Source organism: Myxocyprinus asiaticus, chromosome 3 (assembly GCF_019703515.2).
Source record: "Myxocyprinus asiaticus isolate MX2 ecotype Aquarium Trade chromosome 3, UBuf_Myxa_2, whole genome shotgun sequence".
Taxonomy (NCBI): domain Eukaryota; kingdom Metazoa; phylum Chordata; class Actinopteri; order Cypriniformes; family Catostomidae; genus Myxocyprinus; species Myxocyprinus asiaticus.
Genome location: NC_059346.1, coordinates 16,213,638 through 16,238,167, shown reverse-complemented (window position 1 = coordinate 16,238,167; position 24,530 = coordinate 16,213,638). Strand labels below are relative to the sequence as shown.

Here is a 24,530-nt window from a genome sequence, read left to right as displayed (position 1 = left end):
TCCTGCATCAATCCCGGGGCGGAACTAACTTCGTGCAGTTCCTTTAGTGCCTTGGCTGATTTGCAGGAGAGCCATGGTGTGCAGGGCGGAGGCGGCTTGTCCAGTGGCACTGTAGGCCTTGGCCGTCAGAGACGACGTAAACCTACAGGCCTTGGACGGGGGCTTTGGGCACTCGCACCAGGTGGCGGCGCTCTGCGGGCATATTTGCACCACGAGTGCCTTTATCCACCGGGGATTGACGAATAGGCCTTGGCCGTCCCACCATCGAGGGTAGTGAGGGTGGGGAAGCTGAAAAGATCGGGACCAGGCAGTAAAAAGTGCCTCCCACGACCTTGTCAGCTCTTCATGCACTTCCGGGAAGAAAGGAACGGGGGCGGGGTGTGGCTTTGAGTGGCGCTGCGAGCCCAGGAACCAATCACTGAGCCGCGAGGGTTCAGGGAAGAGCAGAGGGTTCCACTCTAGCCGACGCTCGTGGCTGCCCGGGAAAGCATGTTGTCATCGCCGCGTCAGCCTGTGACTGGGCAGTCGTCCCCGAAGGGAGGAGCCCAGCTGAGGCTTCCGACTGGACGAGCCCGCTCTCCGATGCTGCGCTCGAGAGCTCATCACATTTGTGGGCTCCGAATAAGAGGTCGAACTCGCCGTGAGACGAGCCGTTGGACTCATCCGGAAGCCCGATCGGGGCAGACGAGCGTGCTGGGGAATGGGAGGTCCGCGGGGGGATACCCGGCAGAGGTGGTCCCATTGGGGTCCCCAAATCGCCCCCAGTGCTAGCCGCGCTGGCCTCATACCCGTGGGTAAAAGGACCGAGGCGGGGAGCCTCTGGGGTGGCTTGCTTTCTTACAAAGGCGAGCCGCGACCTCAACGTTGCCATGGACATGTCCTCGCAATGAGAACATGACCATCCACGAACGCTGTCTCCGCGTGAGCAGTGCCTAGACACGAAAGACAGTGATCGTGACCATCAGAAGGCGAGAGATAACGAGCGCAACCAGGAATAACACACAATCGGAAAAGTATCTTTAGAAAGACGCGTCTTTAAAAAGACGTTCCGTGTGTGCCACTCTTTTAGAGAAATATACTCTTTTAGAGAAATATACTCTTTTATTTCTGTCGAAGCGCCCAGGGGCATTCTCTGCAGTGCACCAGTGCAGAGGAGGGAGAAGCCGCTGAAATGCGGCATCAGATCCAGCAGAAGTGAATGAACAGTCGTGGGAATTCAGCTCAGTGAGCATGACCGTTCGGCTCCGAAGAGAAAATCTGAATGAGTGGTTGCATACCAGCTCCTTTTATACCCGTATGTCCGGGGGAGTGGCATGCAAATACCACTCGCCAATTTTCATTGGCCTTTTATCAAAGACTAGAGGTGTCTCGGGCTCCCAAGAGTGACCCCTAGTGTCACTACATCGACACAACGTCGAGTGAGTGACAGATAGGGAACACAAATATTATTTAATAGCTTTTTCCAGGTATTATAGACCTCCTTAATAGATTCATATGAAAAATTATGATTTTTAATGTCAGTTCGGGAGACGTTAATTTCACAAGTTAAAAATAGGCTTGCTTGAGCATTCAGTGTCGTTTTTAAGTTTTGCCTTTCGTTGGCTGCGACATAATGTATGATGTCCATAGGCACAGAGTGTCTTATTCAGTGTGAAACTGTGTTTTCTTAATGGCATGAATCACACTGAAGGCCCAGACTTAAAATGCATGGGCCGCCACTGCTCAGTCCAATACCCACTGAACAGAGGATAACTGACAAGTACCTGGTGTGATGGAGTTATTGTTTTAGGAAGATTTCTCATATTGTTCAACAGTTTAGGCTTCCTTGTCATATTTATTCAATAAAGCCACCACTACATGAATCCAGCTGTCTGCAAACAACAACCAATAATAGATTCCAAGTATTGTGAACTATGCTAGGCACGGCAGGACTTTTTCTAAACTCACCACTAGCAGCAGGCAGCAATAGAATGTTTGTGTTGGTGGCTATTAGAGGAATGCTGGGTAATTGAGCCCTTATGTATTTTCCATCAGCTTCAGTCCTGTTTTTCAAACATCACTTCCTGCCGTTCAAACAGAATAATGTGTCTGAAAGAAGCTAACAGCAGGACTGGAGGAATGTAACCTCGCTTGTTTAATAGTTTAAATAGACAAACACAGTATCTTGGCTCGTAATAGAGTGCAGAGCAAATGTTACCCATTCAGACGTTATTGTTGAGATTTGGGGGTTAGAGTGCTTTGAAAATCCAGCCAACTGCACAGTCCTTAGATTAAAGGGTTGCTTAAGTGATTCTGGCCCCTTTTTGAACAGCGGGCTTGAGCTGAGTGCGGGATGACATTTGCATTGTATAGGGAACGTGTCAGCGTCATGGTGATGTCTATACCTGCTGACATGTTGCTCTTTCCCAAATGAACTTTCTCAATTAAATCTGGATCAATAGAACAACATTAATGCACAGAGGAGAATCACCCCGCATCAACCCAATCATCAGCATATAATTCAGAACACTCACCAGTTCAGTCGACAAACTGTAGATTATACAGTACATATTTTGTAGCCAAGAATTTAAAGGAATATTCCAGGTTCAATACAAGTTAAGCTCAATTGACAGCATTTTTGGCATAGCATAACATGTATATTGTTTAGGCCTTGTGGCTATACTTAAGTATTTTAATGTTTACAGATTGGCTTACTTCAGAAATGTCTCAGTGTAACCTCGATTTTCCTATTTGCCCAATGAAATATTCACTGGAGTTAAAAGTGTGACAACTAGCCCTGGTCATTACCATATATTGGTATGTATATAAATATGAGATATTTTTAATATGTGATTTTAATATACCGTGTATAATATTAAAAACATTTATTTAAATCATTTATATAAATTAGAATGATTTATGTTGGGGGCCAAACAGTAAATATAAATTCAGAATATATACTTGTAAGTCCGAATATATTGTTATTGTAACGATGTTGGCTGCTGACAATGATGGCAATGACGAAGACGAGATGAAGAACCCAAGTGCAGTTTATTTACAAAGTGAAAACCAATAACCCTGACTACACGTGAACTAAACTAAACATAAACATGGCTTGACTTGATTTAAACATGGCTTGACATAAACGTGGCCTGACATAAACATCTACGATCACATCCAATACTTGACCACTAGACAATGAAAACATGAGGGCTTAAATACAAGACATGGGAGAACATAAACCAATGAACAAACAGAACTGATAACAAGCTAATTAAACAATAAACCAATGAAAACATGGCACATGAACATGGAGGGAAAACAAGAGATCACATGACTAGGGAACAGGAACTAAACTTTTCAAAATAAAAGACATGAATCAACAAAATACACCTGACATATCCCCCCCACTAAGGGGTGGCTCCTGACACCCCAACACATAAACAAAACACGTAAAACATGACATAAATTCAAAGTTCTGTAGGGAGCTGGGGGCGGTGTCTTGAGGTGTGGGTCGTGGCATGGCGAGAAAGGGCGAGGGGCATGGGACCAAGGCAAAGTCTGTGGGGGGTGAAGCCATGAGAGGCTCGAGGGGCGGAGCCATGGAAGGTGGAGCCGTGAGAGGCTCGAGGGGCGGAGCCATGGAAGGTGGTGCCCGGAGAGTAGCCAAAGACTCGAAGGGCCAGGGTGGAGCGAATGGCAGGGAGGACCAAGGCGGTGCTGGAGGCTCGGAGGAGCAAGGCGGAGCTGGGGGATCGGAAGACTGAGGTGGAGCCGGTGGGACTGAGGACCAAGGTGGAGCCGTAGGGAAGGAGGTCCCCGGTGAAGCTGACAGATCGGAGGGACGAGGCGCAGCCAGAGGATCGGAGAGCCAAAGCGGAGCCAGGTGACCGACAGACCAAGGAGGAGCCGGAGGGACGAGGGACCCCGGCAAAGCCGACAGGCTGAAGGACCACAGTGGAGCCGAGGGAACGCAGAGCTGAGGCAATGTCGAGGGACTGACAGGCCAAGGCGAAGTCCAGGGCTCAGAGGGTCCAGGCGGGGTCGGAGGGCCGAAAGTTCCCCTTGCCTGTTCAGGAGAACTAAGGGTGGGTATAAGGGTGGGAACCATCTCCAGGTCCCACTGCTCAGGTGTGGCTGTGACGTGGCATGGAGCAGGCTGAGGCGTTGCTGTGACGTGGCATGGAGCAGGCTGAGGCGTTGCTGTGACGTGGCATGGAGCAGGCTGAGGCGTTGCTGTGACGTGGCATGGAGCAGGCTGAGGCGTTGCTGTGACGTGGCATGGAGCAGGCTGAGGCGTTGCTGTGACGTGGCATGGAGCAAAAGATGGCGCTAGCTCAGCGACCATGACTAGAAACTCTGGCTTGGCGGCCATGACGTGGACCTCTGTCTCGGCGGCGGCCATGACGTGGACCTCTGGCTCGGCGGCGGCCATGACGTGGACCTCTGGCTCGGCGGCGGCCATGACGTGGAACTCTGGCTCGGCATCCGCCTCCCCCACAGTGAACGGGGAACCAATGAACTGTAGGGTGAGGTCGATATATTGAGCCAGGCTGAGGGAACTGCGACCGCCAGTCATCAAAAAAAGAAATGGACTCATTCAGTCCAAATCTAAAACAGTCTTTGAGGGCAACCTCATTAAAGTCCACCTGGAAAGCCAGATCGCAAAATCTCCACATAGTCCTCCAGGGGACGATTCCCCTGACGTAGGTGCAGAAGCCGAACTGCTGGGTTCATGGTTGGGTCAAGTATTCTGTAACGATGTTGGCTGCTGACAATGATGGCAATGACGAAGACGATGATGAGATGAAGAACCCAAGTGCAGTTTATTTACAAAGTGAAAACCAATAACCCTGACTACACGTGAACTAAACTAAACATAAACATGGACATTGCTTGACTTGATTTAACCATGGCTTGACATAAATGTGGCCTGACATAAACATCTACGATCACATCCAATACTTGACCACTAGACAATGAAAACATGAGGGCTTAAATACAAGACATGGGAGAACATAAACCAATGAACAAACAGAACTGATAACAAGCTAATTAAACAATAAACCAATGAAAACATGGCACATGAACATGGAGGGAAAACAAGAGATCACATGACTAGGGAACAGGAACTAAACTTTTCAAAATAAAAGACATGAATCAACAAAATACACCTGACAGTTGTCAATTCTGAATATATAGTTTTAAGTTTGAATATATTAATATAAATCTGAATATATAAATATAAATCTGAATTTATAGTTATAAATCCTGAATAGGTAAATATAAATCTGAATATATAGTTGTAAGTCCTGAAGATATAGTTTTAAGTCTGAATATATAAATATTAATCTGAATAAATACTCATTAAGTCTGAATATATTTTTATAAAATCACTTTTTGATCAGGCTTATTGATAGACAAGCTCTAATTTTCCATATATGACTAAACATTTATATAACATGCTTAATATAATTATTAAAGGAATAGTTCACCCGAAGGAGGAGGAGACAGGAAGCACGTCATTGTTTATAATAGAAACTTGCACAGACCAAGCGCCGTTCACAAACAAAAACATTCCAAAACAATTTTAAAACAATATAAAATAAAAAATCATTGCCAAATAATAATAAAAAAACAACAATGTAAACAATGATGCGCTTCCTGCCTCCACGTGATACGTGACCTTACCAACAAGCTTACGTCATCCCTCTCATGAGCGCACGTAACAGAGATGTACGGAAACGAAAATTTTTTGTTAAAAAATATTTTGTTTCTCAAAATAATCAATCATTTGTGTTCAGAAGAACTTTATTTATCGACTTGAGTCTTGTGGATTATTTTGATGCACCCTAAATATGCATTTTGGACCGTAAAAAAATGGAGTACATTCACTTGCATTGTTTAGAAGAGGAGGCCTGAATTTAAATCCTGAAAGTCTTAAATTCTGTTTTGATGAAGAAAGAAACTCAGATACATCTTGGATGGCCTGAGGGTGAGTAAATTTGTATTTTTGGGTGAACTATTCCTTTAATATAATTATTTGTTTTGCACCATGATTATCATAATCAGCCAGCTTTCCACACATAACAAGTGAGAATTCTTTTTGGATTGCCAGCTGCAAATGGAAATGTGCTAGATCTCTTAACAACTCCATGTTGCGGCCAGCCTTCAATTTTGAAAAGCAGAAAAAGTCTCCATTTGGTCTGGATAACTGATTTGGATAATCATTGTACAATACTGAATTATTTAGACATTCAATCTTGTTTTAATTAATCTTTTGGTTTAAGAACATCTGTCTATGATCATGCCTGATCATAACGTTATAACTATATATTCGGATTTATATTTATATATTCAGGATTTACAAATATATATTCAGATTTGTATTGATATATTGAAAATTAACAACTATATAATCAGGATGTACAATGATATATTCAGGATTTACAACTACACTGCGTGCACAATTATTAGTGAGTATTCTGATCTTATCATTATTTCCATGCACATTTTCCAACTCCAAACCATATAAACTTGAATGCTTATTGGATTCAATCATTTTCAGGTGATATGTATTTGTGTAATGAGGGAGGGTGTGGCGAAAATCTTACAGAAAACCTTATATCAAGGTGTGCATAATTATTAGGCAGCTTCATTACCTCAGGTAAAATGGGCCAAAATTTTTTTTTAACTACATTGAAAAGTCAAAAATTTTAAAATGCCTTTCAGAGGCATGCAACACTCTTGAAATAGCTAAACTATTGAGGCATGACCACCGGACATTACAACGTTTTGTTGCGAATAGTCAACTGGGACGCAAAAAAAAAATGCATGGAGAAGAAAAGGCGCAAATTAACTTAAAAAGACTTGAGGATAATTAAACCAGGAACCCATTATCCTCCAGTGCCACCATTTTCCAGAACTGCAACCTACCTGGAGTGTCCAGAAGTACAAGGTGTCAAGTGCTCAGAGACATGGCCAAGGTCAAGAAAGCTGAAACACGACCACCACTGAATAAGATTCATGTTGAAGCGTCAAGATTGGGCAAAGAAATACCTGAAGACAGATTTTTCAAAGGTTTGATGGACAGATGAAATGAGAGAGACTCTTGATGGACCAGATGGATGGGCTAATGGACACTACTTCGAGTCAGATGCCAGCAAGGTGGAGGAGGGGTACTGGTATGGGCTGCTGTCATTAAGGATGAGGTAGTTGGACCTTTTCGAGTTGAAGATGGAATGAAACTCAACTCCCAAACCTACTGCCAGATTCTGGAAAGTACTTTCTTCAAACAGTGGTACAGGAAGAAGTCCTCAGCATTCAAGAAGGCCATGATCTTTATGCAGGACAATGCTCCATGACATGCAACCAAGTACTCCACTGCTTGGCTAGCCAGCAAGGGCCTCAGATATGCCCAAATAATGACTTGGCCCTTTCCTCACCTGACTTAAATCCTACTGAGAACTTGTGGGCCCTTCTCAAATGTGAGATTTACAGTGAGGGAAGACAATACACCTCTTTGAACAGCATTTGGGAGGCTGTGGTTGCTGCTTCAGCAAAAGTTGATCGTGAACAGATCAAGAAACTGACAGACTCCATGCATGGAAGGCTCATGGCAGTTATTGAAAAGAAGGGTGGCTATATTGGTCACTGAATATTTTTGAAAGGCCAAAAATTTTATTTAATTGTCATTTTGTGTTACTTATTTGTTGCACTTACTCAAAAAATTTAGAATAAACAATTGAGTTGAGAGAAATTATTTTTGTAATTTAGTTACCAAATAATTGTGCACACTAATAGTTGCCTAATAATTGTGCACACTTATATATCCCCCACTTTTCCTTTGTTAGACATTCAGGTTTGAGGTTCAATAACATTCTGGATTGACTGAGAGCATTGTGTTTGTTCAACAATAAAATTAATCCTGAGGAATACAATTTGCCTAATAATTGTGCACGCAGTGTATATATTCCAATTCATATTTATATATTCAGATTTCCAACCAGATATTCAGATTTATATTTATATATTTGGATTTACAAGTATAAATTCGGATTTAAATTTATATATTCTGGATTACAAGTATATATTCGGATTTACAAGTATATATTCGGATTTATATTTATGTATTCAAATTACAACTATATATTCTGGATTAACAACTATATATTCAGATTTTATATAATTATTTCCTATTTGGCCCCCCACAGATTTAATATAATTGAATATTAATACATTCAAATATACAAAATCATACAAATCAATAGAAATTATTTAAAAAAATAATGTTAATTCTAATTGTTTCCTTTCAAATGTGCCAAATTTCACAGTTTATCAGAAGTGCTTGGTATAAAATCAAGATGCAGTTAATTAGACATGTTCCATCATAATGCAAGGTGATTTGAGTGAGAAACACAGTCTGTGTAATAGAATATTTTCAGACTGTAGAAATCTGATTTGTAAAACTGTGATCTCCTGTGTTCGCACATCTTTCTTTCTGTCTGTCTTTTCGTCTCTCTTTCCCTCCATCTCAGCCTTTCTCTTTGTTTTTCTGAGTGTTAATTGTTATTTATTTATTCTACAGTAAATAAAGACAGGATTAGTTCTGCGTGTCTAAGTGTGAAATTAAGTTTCTCTTTATTTATGGTGGCGATAAACTGTCATTTTTCTCTCAGTCTCAAGCCTCATTCTACCATTGCATGCTCATTTAAATGCTCTTTTCAGGCCTTTGTATAGCAACCCTGTAAAACACTGTAAACAAATTAGCATTTTGTACATATCTTTTTAGCCCTGCTGCAACAGTATCTGCACTATGAGTTTTTCTTTACATTTTAACGTCTTTCTCTAGTTACCTAATTTTGGTCACTCTGGTAGGAGAGCATTTGCCAGGAACGTAAATTGTAATATAAATATGATATTTGTATTTTATTTTTGTATAAACTATTTACTTTTGCTGTAGTCTTTGTGTAAGCAGAATGAGGTTTTGCTAAATTAGTGGGGACTAAATATCCCCAGAAATATTGTAAAATCTGTAACAACCTATTTTGTGTGAACCTTTGGGAAGTCACAACAATAAAAACAATTTTAAAAATGGGTAAAACAATGTTTTAATAAAAACTTAAAATGTCTGTAGGGGGTAGGGTTATGTTATGGTATAGTAATTATAATTAGCTCAATTTAAAGAACAGTAGAAGTCAGTGCTGCCTGCTATTATATAAAAAGAAACTTTTGATATGTGTGTGTGTGCATGTTCAGTTTTTCCTGTCGTCTTCAATCAATATTGATGTCATGATGCCTTTTTCGCCTCATCAGCATATAAACATGTAAATGTGTTAAGACTGATCTATCTATCAATGATTTGGGGGCCTTATTGATTGACTCTTTTGTCTCTTTGGAAGAGTTACACACACATTTGCCCTTTTATATTCCAGCACATAGTAAATCCAGATTATCTGATTTGGCAGAGTGATCAATTACTGTTGTGAATCCAGGTGTATCTTGGGAATTCGAAGGTCTTCCGTCTGTTGCCTTTGGGCTTTTAACCTAAAAGCTTTAACCAATTTCCCCTTGGCTATCTGTCTATCTGATTGTCTTCTCTCTGACATGTCCACAGGGTTAAATATCTGTGTTTGTGTGTCTCACACACTATACAGATTATGGCTTATATCATGATAAAAATTGATAACTTTGATTAATCTTGATTAGTCTGATTAGTCTTAGAGTGTAACATGATGTTCTTTATCCACAACTAATTTAAACCTAGTATTATTTTATTCAAGTATTTTTACTGTGGATGCTGTTTTTATGATCTAATTTAAGTCTATTTGTATTTTTTAAAACTAATTTGTCTCTGCAGGACTTTTTAAGTGAACTAAAAAAGCTTTATTATGATTAATAATGGTGAAAAACATATCTGGAAAAAAAAATTTACCAGTTACAGCACTAAAATATACATTTTTATGCATTTTAACCTAAAATCGTACACATCCATACATTAGTTGGCATTACAGCACAAGGCTGGAGTAAATTGTTTTTAAGTAGGCACCTTTTAATTACTCTAAGAATGGACTCCTTTGTGTAATTAATATTATAATTAATCTAAGGGATGTTATCTATTAATAATAGCTCATTAATCTCTGGTGCTAAATATCTGTAATTAAAGAGAGCAAATGACTCCAATTAGCCAAAGCATGTGAGATTTCACAGTCTGATTGCACCTCTTTCTTTTTCTCATACTCTGTTATTCCATCTCTTTCTTTCTCTCTCTCTGCCTGACTCTGTTTTCCAGGTATAATAATGTGTTATGTTGAGCTATTAAATAATAAATTGACTGACAGGTCAGACATAATGTAACATGTTGTTACCTATTTACAGACACTTCCTGTTCAAGCACGGCTCTGGTTCGTCTGCCATTTTCAACGCAGCCAATCAAAATTACCCTCTCACGTCCAGCACGGTGTATTCCCCGCCCCCGAGGCCACTACCCAGAACCACCCTTTCCAGACCGCTCTTCTCGTTCAGTAAACCATACCGTTGCTGCAACTGGAAATGTACAGCTCTGAGCGCAAGCGCAATTACGCTGACTCTGGCCCTACTGCTGACATATATCATTGGTAAGTAATCTCTCTGCCCTTTATGTCTCTATATGTCTGTGTCTACTGTCATGCTGGTTGGTGTCATATAATGAAATCTTGAAAAAAGTACTTGCATCACACTTTTAAAGATTTTCCTGTCAAAAAACAGTAAAGAATTGGCAGCAGGGTTGCCAGCAAGTTACTGTAAATTAACTGTCTTGCTGTTGCTGAAATTAACAGCTAGATACTGTTTTTACAGCTACAGTATGCAACTGTAATTTAGCAACATATAGCTGTCTGTAACGAAGACGCCAGGGCAATTGTGTTAAGATCCATGTGCAGTTTAATAACAGTATAAATAGTAAAACAAAGTAGCAAAATAAAGGAAAAACAAAAGGCAGGCAAGGGTTCGGTACACAGGCAGACAGTCCAGAAAGGCAAACCAAGTAAATCCGAAAGGCAGAGGAGTAATCCAGTAAACAAGCAATAAATCCAAAAACACACTAGCAGGCTGGGAAATACAAAGAACAGGCAGGAGTCAAAACACAGGGAAACCAGGAATGGTGAATAACACTCAGAAATGTAGACCAGGCAAACAAGAATTCGCAATAAATGCGTATAAACAGGGAACTTAAATAGACAGAGTTAATGTGGAACAGGTGGGAGAATAATCAGTCTGACCAGAGGATTATGGGAAATGTAGTTCGTGAAATGTTAGTACTCTGGAGATGGCGACCTCTGGTGGCGTACAGGAGAGATAGCAGGCGCAGCAGGTGTAACACTGTCAAATTACATACTATCTACTGTTGTTGAAATGTACAGCTAAGTTCCCAGCATGCACTGCGGCATAAAGAAATTACTTAGATTGTTTATTATTTACTGGTTTATTTTGACGTTGTTTTTGTTGCAGTCTAAGTTACTTGTATTTTAATGTTCAGCTTTTACTTTTTTATGTAAAAGTATGTTTGTTAATTGTTAGCTGATTTGTGTGTGACTTGTTAACAACTTGAGTTATGCTGTAAGTTCATCAAAAACATAAAACACGCAATTTGCTGATATCATTTTGCTGAAATATCCTTTACTGGTTTTGTTTTTATGTGTAAAGCATCACTATTGCCACATTATGCCATTTGCAAGGTAGGATCAGACATTCAGACTGACCTTAGGTTTTGTCTTCCAAGTAGCACAGTGTGTTTTCCTGAAACACAAATTGACTGGTTGGAAAAACACAATATAATAAAAAAGAAGGTCCAAGGTGCCAGCTCAAGAAAACACTAATCACCGTACTGGTGACTTCAAACAAAACACAACTATTGATAACAAAACAACAACACTAAATAAAACTAAGACTTCTATTAATTCTGAATAAAAACATTTGTTCATGTTTTTTTTTTGTTTTTTTGTTTTGTTTTTGTAGCCACAATGCATTGCCAAAGCATACATACTTATTCAGGCGCAAAGGCTTATGGGTATTTCATCATTATTACCCACAGTGCAGTGCTATACTTTTGTTTTACTGTGTACTGTTTTTTCTTTGGGTTTTTTTTTTTTTTTTTTTTTCATAAAAAATATACTGTTCAATCCTGGAAAAAAATGACATTTAATATGTACATTGCTTCAAAGGTTGATTTATCCTTTTTTTATTATTTGAGTTGGTCAGAAACATCATGAACACTAACCATGTGCCACAAACTTGAATTTTCATGGGGGGTTTTAAAATATACGATTCAAAATGTCACTAGCTCTCACCAAGATGACATCATGATTTTGAATGTTCATTTTCCCCTAATGCCTTGCAAACAACAGCTGTTTACCGTAAAACTAGTCACTTCACAGTGAGCCTGCTCTTGATCTCCCAGAATGCAACATTTTTAACAGCAAACTATTGTATTTAGGAATCACAGTAGATTGCTGTAGGAATTTGACCGTAAATGTACAGCATTTTTTTTTACAGTGCACCTTTAAAGGGTTAGTTCACCCAAAAAGATTTTTTTCAAAATTTACTCACCCTCATGTCATTCCTGTATGACTTTCTTTTTTCCGAAGACCATAATCAGAAATATTTTGCAATTAGTGCTGTCAGTTGATTAAAATTTTAATCGTGATTAATCACATAATTTTTAGTAGTTTATCACAATTAAATACAGATTTTGAAAGTGCTGAAATTTGACTCTAAATATACTTATATTCATGTCAAAATGCATTTTTTCTTTCATAGGAAAGAAAACAAAACAATATGTAACAATATAATGCTTTATTAACATTTTCCAAACAGAGCCTTCCACAGTATAAAGATAGAAATGCACTAAATAGCACCTATTCAAGTAACATTAAACGTTTCCTAAAGTGTAGGAGCATGGGAGACCGGAAACGCAAGCTCATGCAAAGGAATTTCATACGACTCTGTGAACTAAAGTTCAAGCTTGAACCGTGAATTCGTACAACGAGAGGACACATGACCAATAGAAGATCGAAATGTCACATGCTGACCTCTTGGCTCAATACAAAGAATACATATTTTAAAGCTGCTTGTTTTATTGTTGCAGGAAATTGAGTAGACGATATATTTAAATTTTTTTAATATAAATTGTTTTTTGTGATGTGTTATTTACTTACATAAGAAGTCCTCCCATGTGACATCATATCCTGGTCCGTTGCATTGTACAAGAAAATAAATTGCTTGTCAAAGCCTAGAGTGACCGCCCCTTAAATGGGAGTTTGACTAATTGAAAGTACTAGTCCCCACATAGGTTGCATTTAAATTGCAATGGGCATTCAATTTCTTAAACTCTCATCCTCCACAGTATTAATCTGCTTTGTTACAGCAATCATGCTTTCTCCATCACTTTATCACTGACACTGAATCACTGCTATGTGCATCAGTGTAATGACTCCAGGCGGACACATCTCAAAGTTTCCGCCCTTCCAACCAGTGTTTATGCTAGTTTATGCTGTATTAACTGTAAATGCGTTTATCGCAATTATGAAAAATGTATGCATTTCCAATATATCCAGAGTGCTTTTTTTCTAATGGGGACTGAGGCTGGTAGCTTCAAAAATTGCAAAGAAGCACTATTAAAGCACCATAAAAGTAGTCCATACGACTTGTGCACTATATTCCAAGTCTTCTTAAGACATTAGATAGCTTTGTGTGATGAAAAGAATTAAATGTGTTATTTACTGATAATCTTTTCATCTGCTTTGGCTCTTAAAGCTCATTCGGTTCACGTAAAGAGACATCACCAAGTTTGAACCAATGATGTTTGAAATCATTGAGGAATATTAGAATTGAATAAAAGCGCAAATTAGATTTGAGGGCTATTTTCGAATTTGATCATTTTAATTGCAGCCAATCAAAATAACCCACTCATGTCCAGCACAGTGTATATCTCACCCTTGAGGCCACTAACCTCAAATCACCCTCTCCAGACTGCTCTTCTCATTCTGTTAACCCTACCGTTGCTGCAACTGGAAATGTACAGCTCTGCACATGAATGCAATTACACTGACTCTCGTCCTACTCTTTACGTACACTATTGGTGAGTGTCTTATTTCTTCGCCTCTATGCCTCTCTCGCTCTCAGTCCATGTCTTCTGTCATGCTGGTTGGGGTCATATGGAATTAGCTGAACTCACACTGTGAAAAACTCTATTAGAGAGATGAATATTTATGAACAAGGGATGAGGGAGAACGAGAGATGAAAGAGTAAATATCCCACAAGGCCATCCAGAGGTTAATGGTGTTAAAGTTTTGTTTAGCCAAGTCACCTTGTGTGTTTGTGTTTGTGTGTGTGCCAGAGAGAGAGAGAGAGAGAGAGAGAGAGAGAGAGAGAGAGAGAGAGAGAGAGAGAGAGAGAGAGAGAGAGAGAGAGAGAGACTCAAGTGCTTATGTATCTTAGTGTACTGACTTAATTTTCTCAGGCTTTCACCTTCTCACAAGCATTTCTCTTGAAAAGCTCCCTAAAAAATTATGTGTTTTAGAGAAAAACATTAGGGTAAAAGGTTTCATCCATTAACGCTTGAAAGGCTGTGGTTAATAAAGTTTCTGGTCAGAAGTTCACACGGCAGCCTCTTAAACACTAATCATGTGTCTGTGAGTGTGTTTCTCGTTAATGAAACGAGGACCTGTTCAATTCCCAAACACATTATAATGATTTCTTGAGAATCTGACATTCATGATGTTCATTTCTGTTCTACAATGTGTATATCGCTTCTGAACACATTCTGTTTAGAATTGCACCTTATTAGAACAACTTATAACAGAACAACCTTTTACTTCATGCTAGAACAGAGAACTTAAAGATGGTGCAGGGCTGTACTGTGCAACAGTTTTGCTTGCATTCGCTGGAAAAATTAAGGTATACCACTAAAATGTGTGCGATGAGTGTCATTTGGTACAAGAAACATGTGCAATGAGTCTGATGTCTTTGCTACTACCAAATCTCAAGTGCTTGTACTTTAGCGGGCTGCCATGGACGTGGTGTCACGGTCACGAGAATGTTCCCTCTATGCTGCACACTGGTCGCACAGCCGCGTTCAAGAGTCATGCATCATTCTGCGTGCAAGAAAGAGACCTGTAGAAACTGATGTGATCAATAAAACTGCAACATTTTATTTGGTTTGCCCTTTAAAGATTATTACTATTTGCCCTCATAGTCTGTTAGCATAGCTGCTTGATTTCCAGAAGACCAGCTTAAACAGTGGTGCTTTTGATGGAGAAACACTGGATGTTTTTAGATTCAGAGAAACACTATAGTGGGGTGTATTTCTCTAATAGGCTATTCAAATTAGTGTTCAATTGAAATGGGTTTTTCAGGGGTCTGTTCTTAATCCATCATAATTAATATGTTAATAAAATGATTAAAACTCAAAGCATTATTTTTTATTAATTAATTATATGGTGTTGCAGCAAATTAATGCCCTCTTGTGATGTAAAATTATAGTAATACAAATGCCATTATATCAATTTATAAAAAATGTGATGTTGTGTCCAAATTTTTAAGTATAGTTATAGCAATAGTGAAAAATAAAAATAGTAATAAATAATTAAAAAAAATAACAATAAAACAATTTGGACAGCTAGTGAATTTTTTTAGTTCACTGGCACGAATTCTAAAACCTAAAAAAAAAAACTATGTGAAGAGCCCTGCAGTAGCTTGACAAAACAAAATGGCAAAAAATTATATCAGGTTCCCCGAAACATTCCCCCCATCCAGTGGCGTAGCCAGAAACAAGACTCTGGGTTTGCAAGGAAAAACTAGGTGTGCAAGAACTGAAGCACAATAAAGTGGTCTAATTCTTTTTTTAGCCCTGTGTTACATTTTATTGACTTAACAAATTAATGACACTTTAATAATAGGCTTAATAATTATTCAGAAATTTTGATTAAATAGTTTTAGATTGATTCATAATTATTTTCCAAAATATGCTAAAGGCACAAATATATATTGTGGGACATTTTGCACGATACAGGAACATTTACAAAAATACATCAGACTTTAGGTTACATTCATTAAACTTAACTGTGGATAAGAAATAAATGAGTAATGCATTGTGTTGATCAGAAGAATGCACAAATGAAAAAAGATTCAAAATCTTTTCTGAACATTCTTTGTATTTATGGAGTACAGGAAGGTTTGGTTGAATATAAAAACAGAAAAATAATGCTATTGTTACATGAATTATTAAGCCTATTCTGTATAAATAAAGGATAATATCATGTCTGACATGATGCAAATTTATACAAACTGACAGTAAGTAGAACACTGATTATGCGTTATAGATTTGCATTTCATCACAGGAATATTTACTGAACAAATAACTGACTTATAATTGAAATATGTCATCTATACAGCCAGATAAGTCTGATCTTTAAACCAAGAAGGGTCACAGAATTAACAACTTCATTTCGTATAATATGTTAAGGACAAATAGGGTAATGATCACAGGTAAAGGCACGTATAGCCTACCTTTTCCAGTGTATTCTCTAAATATTCCACAATATGTGTAATATATCATAATTGGGGAAGAAAAGAACAACAAATATTTTTTTTTTCTCACATTGATGCACTCAGTTATGAATAGTGAGGCAAAAATCTGAACTCGTTAGCATAAACTTTCTTAATTTAAAGTGCGCCACTTGTTTCCTCACACGCTTCGTGTCTGTTGAGAGAGTGCACATGCAGTCTGAGACAGCCTCTGTAACATATTGACCTGTTTCATGTGACGTCACTGTACGACAGCGCAGCCATGTTTGTGACCAAAATTCCATTTACCTTCAATGTGCTACGTTGTGGGATGCGGCAAAAGTCTGCAATTTTTTTTTTCTATTAATAAATCTTGAAAAAGTTAAACTGCTGTTTAATTACCAGAGCCAAAATGTAATTATTCTTTCAGTAAAGTTTTATCTTTTAAGTGACACGGCTTCATTTCGCCAAAGTCAAGCAGCGATGAAGGGGGAGAGCAGGTATAAACGCACTTTGCTCATTTATTCAGACATGTCAGTTATCTGTACACGTGTCAATTATATTTATAAAACCATCGTTTCGGATACAGTTAAACTGGAAATGCACATAAGATGATGTCATTAATAACACCCAGACTGTATAAAGGCATGTGATAATTGTAATACGTAATAAATAAAAAAGCACTATAATGTGAATATATATTTAATGTGTATATACCAATGTAAGTCAATAAACAACACATCATATCATCATGAAGCACAGACTTTATTCACACCACCAAACTACATTGTAAACATATTAGTCTTATACACGAATATGCCTTGGGTACTTTCTGTGTATTCTTCATGAGTTAAAATCAGCTCTTACATTCATACAGACAGGATCATCATAGACGTTTTGTAATATTTTGACCTAATCAGAGCAGAAAACAACACAAACATTTATAACTTCTGAATGAGAGATGTTTACAGTGATGTACCGGAAAATGTGTGCACTCGCTGGTCACACAACACACTCATCAGCGTACAGAGGTAAATCGTGGATAAAATATATGTGAAGTCCGCTAAAGTCAAATTTGGCAATATTCGTGCTGACCTCAGACCTGTATACACCTTTCCTGGGACTTGGCATGGATCAAAAGCATTTTTTGATGATTTTCTTTATATAGCTTTACGGGTGTTTTTCTATTCACCGCCATTGTTTCCTCCGCTGATGGTTATAAATTTGGCGGCTGCAGGGAAAAAGTGACATCACTAAAACAGGTTAGTTGGGTATTAATATTGTCATTATGATTGATTATTAAATATAAGAATCGATGCATCAAAGTTTCAGCGTATATTTGCATTTTACACCCCTACATACTATTATTAAGCATCAAAAACCCGTAATTTCATTTGGGTATGCAAGCTTATGTTTTGGGTGGCATTTGCTTGAGGCAATGTTGATTAGTCGGGCTGGTCAGAATGCTTAAGTTTCAGTAGTGCCACAGTGTTACTCTTTTGCGGGGGAATCAGCCTACAAATGGTTTACTTATAGTTTTCCCTGAATATTTAACTGGGATAGGTGAAAGAATTTTAACAGAGAAAAAAATCACCCACATCTCCTTTTAAAGGGTTAGTCTACCCCAAAATGAAATGAAATTCAATCATCATTTACTTACTCTCATGCAAGGTTGGAACGATACCAAAATTTTGGTTTGGATACGATACCAGCCTCTGGTACCTCGGTATTAATGCTAAATCGATACCTCAGGCAATAAGTAAACAGCCTCGGGCAATTGATGAAATAGGATAGGGCTGTAGATTCAATAATTCAATGTTAATAATTCATAATAATTTTTTTTTTTTGTTGTTATTGCATTTATTTTCTTTTTAAGGAAGGAAAGCAAAATGATGTGCAAGTGTTTTGTTTAGATAAAGAGTTTGTTTGATCAGTGTGTGTGTGTGTCCTGGCAGTGTGCAGTTAATGATCGTATGGTCGTCTTTCACCCCATCATTAGTGGCACCCTGTCCAAACAGATTCTGTCTGCATTGTCTTTTGGCTTTCATTCTTGTCTTGCAATCTTAATGTGTTCTTGGTTCATTTTCTGGGCAAATGAAGGGAAACGAAGGGATAAAGTGAATAAAGATAAAGAAGAATGTAAAGAATGAATGAACAAATTAATCTACATTATCTGCAGATGCTGAACAAAAACTTTTGTCCTGTCAAGTAAAAGTGTCACTGATGAGAAGAAAAGGGCCCATAAAACATGTTAACTGTGTTTTGTGCTGGTCCTGAAGTCTAATTTAATTGGCATATCGTAAACATCCCACTGACCTTTAGGTTTAAAGTTAGGGTAGTTTTAAGAAAAAAGATAGGGGCAGCGCAAGGGTCCAGGAGAACTTTAGGTTATGCTTAGGCCCTCACCTATTCTGCACACAATTTTCACATTTTATTCACTGATTATTCAATAGAGTTAGGTCTTTTTGAACTAGGAAGTTTTAAGTTCTGAAATTTCAATATGTTTTCATAGGACAATAAATTCTTGTTTCAAAAGATCAAAGGAAATTTGGTTTCTCATGATATGACCCCTTTAAACCTGCTTCACTAAACAATAGACTTATGCTTTATGAAAGGGAAGAGTCAAAATTATTTTCCGTGGTAATCGACTGCATGCCACAGATGCTATCAGCAGAGCTTAAATGGTTATTTCACCCAATTCTGTCGCAATTTACTCCTGTCCTTCAAAAGACTTTCTTGTGTTGAATACAAGAGGATAAATTCAGAAGAATGTTGAGGCTGCTCTTTTTTCCAAACAATGAAAATGTCTGGGGACTGAGGCTGTCAATCCTTAACATTGTGCTTAACATCTATTGTGTTTTACAGAAGAAAACAAAAGTCATATAGGTTTGGAAAAACATAAGGGTGAGTAAATATTACAGAATTTACATTTTTGGTTGAACTATCCCTTTTAGTTGTATATAGCCTGGAACATTTCTCTAAATATGGTATAAATTGTTTAATGGATCGATTTCACAGTTTAGATTAAGGTCAGAGGTTTTAATAGATTGTTTATCCTTAGAGAAGAGTTTTAATTGAGATGTGTGTGTATATTCAAATAAATGAATTTAATGAGGCTATATCGTCCGGCCTCACTGCAATTTTGACTATAACTAACATACATTAGCTTCCAGGCTTCCACACACGCTATGAAGACATTAAGTGGGGTGTGAATGTGTGTGTGTGTGTGTTTTTGTTATGTCCTTATTGAGTCAAGGACCCTGCAGGGACAGAGAGAGAGGCAATCAATAATTGTTGATGAAAATGTATCAAAGGCACTGAGTGAATCTGTGTGTGTGTGTGTGTGTGTGTGTGTGTGTGTGTTAGAGAGAAAGAGTGGGACTTCTAGATATAACACTTATTTTCTGAACATCTTGACATGATGCCCTAAAATAACACAGTACAACACCAAACATTTTATTACAAGTGTGTGTTTTTAAGGGTGTGTGTGTGTGTATGGAGTGTGATAAATTTAAGTGTCTGTTGAGTGTGTATTGCTGGTTGCAGGAGGATAAATGCGATGTGTGTGTGTAAGTGTATGTTTGTGTAGTGTGCTATGACCCAGATAGATGACAGAATCCAGGGGAATAAGGAAGATGATTTCAGCAAGATGAACTTCCATCCAGCCAAGCCAAAAATGACAGCATAAAAGAGAAAATCTCCAGACAGGTTGTTATTATCTTGAATGATGCTATAATGGCATCAAAATTCATCCACAGAGATGCCAAAATAGATCATGTGAATGAAAACTAAAGGGGTCATATCATGCATTTTTTAATTATTTTATTTTAACACCCGAGGTTCACTTATATGTTAGTCATTGCCTCACCAAAAACAGTTACAATTTAGTTTTTCAAACTAAACAAGCTATTTTTGCTGCTGTGCCTGTAAGACTTCTGTGTAAATGCCCTCTTTGCATGTGAAATGAGATGCATTGCTTTTTTGCACTTTGCTACACTGGTTTGATGTCTGGTCCAATATAGTTGCCACAATATAGTAATAACCTTTTTGCAAAGTCTCAATTACATTGTTACAAAACAATCTGCCTTGAAATGTGCCACTCACACTGTTAAAGTTGGGCTGAAAAGATCACAGAGATTGTCAGAAATAAACTTCAGTAGCTCGGAAGGACATGTCAAGCAGCAAGTTTACACAGCCAGGAACAGTGTTTGACAAGCATCCCCACATTTCACTCTTATTGATAGTTTAGGAATAATAGAATCTATCCTACTTCTTGTTTTTTAATTTATTATGACTAGCCAGGCCAAGTTTCTGAACACCAAATATGCGTTAATTATGTGTAAAGCTGAGCTGTCATGTGTTATTGAAGTCGGGATTCTGGCGTCCCAGTTCCAAGGATTTCAGAATGGATTTCAGAATGAGTCATTTTTCACAGCTTAGTTTCAATATAGGGCTGGGCGATTTGCAAGAAATATGTTGTTCGATTACATCGTCAACCCCCCGGCCGAGGGATCAGTGAATATTCTTGCTTTTATTGATTTTGCTTTTAAAATTACATTTATTTAAAAACTTAAACCAAAAAGATTTCTAAATTCAAATTGCACTTCAATTTAAATGAAAAAGCTATTAAAATAACAAAGTGGTCAAAAAATCATATATAACCACCCTTCCATTTGCCATCACACAAGTATCCATCTGGATGAAAAAATAATGAATGCAAATTAAGATCTAAAGACAATTATAAATGTACACATAATTATAATAATGATGATGATAATAATAATAATTGAAATAATGAAACAATGAAACAATGCATGTTAAGTGTGAACTGCTCTGTGGAAATAAAGTGAACTAAACTTCGAGCACCTCCTGAGATGGTTCAGATGTTGCATTCTCATAGACGACACTATTCTTGCAAACAGTTTTCAGACAACTGAAACAGAAAAGAGTGAGAACTGTTTACATGCATTTGTTCCAAGAGACACGCTCCTGCTGCACGCCTCTGAACAAACAGCGCATCAGAGACGTGAATCGATGGCTTTCGTCTGTTCTTCAAAATATAATAAATTGTGTTTCTTCAAGCATGTGTCTTTGTGTTGAACAGCATTTCTTGTCATGTGTCATTCCAAGACGTCTTACAGTTAGCCTGCCACAGTGACAGGTAAATAAGCAAAATTACCCACCATGCGCATGATATGGGCTACCCACATTTGACGGGTGCTAATTTCATACCCTGGGCTGCTATTTAATATATTTGCCAACTTACCAGCTCCATGGTTTTGTAATTTCCCGATATTGTCGATCATCATCTATCAATGGATGCTGCAATCGGCATCCAGATATTTGTCAGATATTGTCGGAATATCCAATTACATCGTACAGCCCTATTTCAATAGATGGTCTCTTTAGACTGGTTAGGAATTTTGGGTTCTGAAAGTTTCATGTTTATATAGCACAGTGAACTCTTATCTCAAAAGATCATGAAAATTGAATTTATTGTGATATGACCCCTTTAAACCTACTTCACTAATCAAACCATGAAGAATAAAGGGGACCTCTCCTCCATTGGATTCTAATCAACGGATTCATTGAGCTGTGATTAGCTAAAAGAATATGACGGCTTATGTGACTCAACAACTGGCTGGAAAAGTTGAACCAGACAACCTCATTTATTCCAAACTTTGCTTTTGTTGGGTCTGAATTTACTGAATCTGGCAAACAACGGTGGCAACAATCCACTGGTAAATGATGGAATTATGCAGGACTGGAGGATATGGAGCGGGGCAGGGCAGGATGTTGAAGTGTGTGGAAAGCTAAGACTGGGAGTGGCAGTACAGGAAAAGACAGGACATGGCAAGATGTAGCAGCAGTAGTGTAGTCTAGGGCATATGCAGGCATACGCTGTATGCCCACCTATCTTTCTTGGGATTTTGTGTATGCCCACCTGAAATAAGTGATGATACGTATTGAACCAGAACAACGAGTAGGCTTTTGACCCAGAACTTTTTCAATCTGCTAACGTGATGCCGCAGCACTGTTGAGTGAATTGTGTGTGTTTTTTTTTTAAAGTGTACAGAGATTCTTTCTAAACACGCACTTAGCTGCGGGAGGTGGGAGCGCAACTGATAGAACAGGCAGGACAGACAGTCCGATTTAGCTAATCCACCAATCAGAACGTTCATTTCAGATGTGATTAAATATTTGCTAGCCAATCATATTTTCTGTTTCAGTAAGGGGTGGGACATTTACGTCATCTAATGCTGATGCACAAGCATCCCTGGAGTAACCATAATTTGCGCTGTAACTTTATTTCCTTGCTACACGTATATATATATATATATATATATATATATATATATATATATATATATATATATATATATATATATATATATATATATATAAATGTAACTTATGCAATTAAACTTTGTGAAAATACTGCATGTTATTGCACCCATGCTAGTTTTTGATGCTCTTTGCAGATGCTGGACAACTGTGTCCCGTGTTTTTTTTTTTTGCCTTTTACTACTGTCTGTGGTGCCTTTTTCTCATGATTTCAAATCATTTTAATTTATATTTCTAAGTAGGAAAACAATTTCACTATACACAGAAAAGCACATTATAGTACACAAATAAAACAAACAACCATTAATTCTTATGTAGGCTATGGTAATACAAGATAATGTCTTAACGTAGACATTACTACACTTATATTAGCTATACAATGCTTAACAGTTTATTGCATATTATATATGTTGTAATTTATTAATTAGAGTAATTATAAGGTATTAACAATTTTCATAGTAGCCTAATGAAAGGAACATTAATGACACCTATTAATTTAAATACATATTTAACATCAAGTTGCCATACCATGGTTCTTAGTAGTGTACTGTACACCATTCCAGCAAGAAACTTACCCTGATATAAATTTTGTAAGTTCATGTGGGACTGTAATTACAACACCCAATTTTTTTTTTTTTCTTACACATTTTACATATGTAAATTCAAATGTAAATATATGAATTTTAGAGACTGGGTGCATGTTTTATTATTATTATTATTATTATTATTATTTTTACAATTTGTTTTGTGTGTGTGGAGGGGGGTCCTTCATAAATTCACAGTATGCCCACCTCTTCAGACACTACTACACCACTGTGTAGCAGGGGATGGCAGCACATGAGGAGGCAGTACAGGTCACATACTATATTAAAAGCAAAAAAAAAAAAAAAGGCATGAAGCACAACAGAAAACAATAGACGTATGGGTGTGAGCGTGGGCGTAATTTTCTATCTGGTGACTCTAGCATGCACTACGGTATTATTCATTTTAATTTTATGCACACTTGCTGTTCCTCATGTTTCCTTTTAAATAACACATACATTATACAACAGCCATAGATGTGATCTATCTGTGCCACACACGCACATACACTCACTCACTAATGATTTTTCTATACTAATGTGAGCTTGTGATAAGGATTTCATAGCTTCAGAAGAAGGTGAACATTATCGTTTACTTATGAATCATAATGTGTTTTTTCATGATCAAAACACTGCATCAATGAAAGAAAAAAAAAAACCATAGATCTCCCAACCCCTACACAGCAGATCAGCTTTCAGCCATTTGTCTTAAAAGGAAAGAAATCAAACAGTTGCTTTTTAGTTCGTCTGTGTGCGCTTGTATTTTTGTTTCCAAAGCATAAAAATACACCCAAAGGCTTAGCGTTAGGCATTTTCATGATGGATAGAAAGGCATGTTGTTCAGAGAACAGACACAGATATAGACATACGCATTTACCCACTTATTTGTATATGAGGTTTTCTTTGTGGGAACACAGTTAAATGACAGTGATCACAAAGATGCATCCAGATAAATAGTTGTTTCTTAAGCCTGTAATAAAGACAATTAAAGAGGCCTGAGAGGTAAAGCTGTTTTTAGATCATTTGGTTACAGCTCATTCAGGTCGATTAGACCACTTTATTAACATGTTAGTTTGCCTCATG

At 37.8% G+C, this 24,530-nt stretch overlaps 1 protein-coding gene across 3 annotated transcripts in view; it reads left to right on the top strand.

Annotated features, from left to right (window-relative positions):
• LOC127419502 (teneurin-1-like) overlaps nucleotides 1-24,530 on the top strand; it is a 300,512-nt gene that overhangs the window by 139,258 nt on the left and 136,724 nt on the right. For all 3 annotated transcript variants that reach the window (XM_051660961.1, XM_051660952.1, XM_051660942.1), the window contains exon 5: nucleotides 10,357-10,595. In XM_051660961.1, the coding sequence (XP_051516921.1) occupies nucleotides 10,357-10,595 (239 nt within the window). The remainder of the gene's footprint in view (nucleotides 1-10,356; nucleotides 10,596-24,530) is intronic.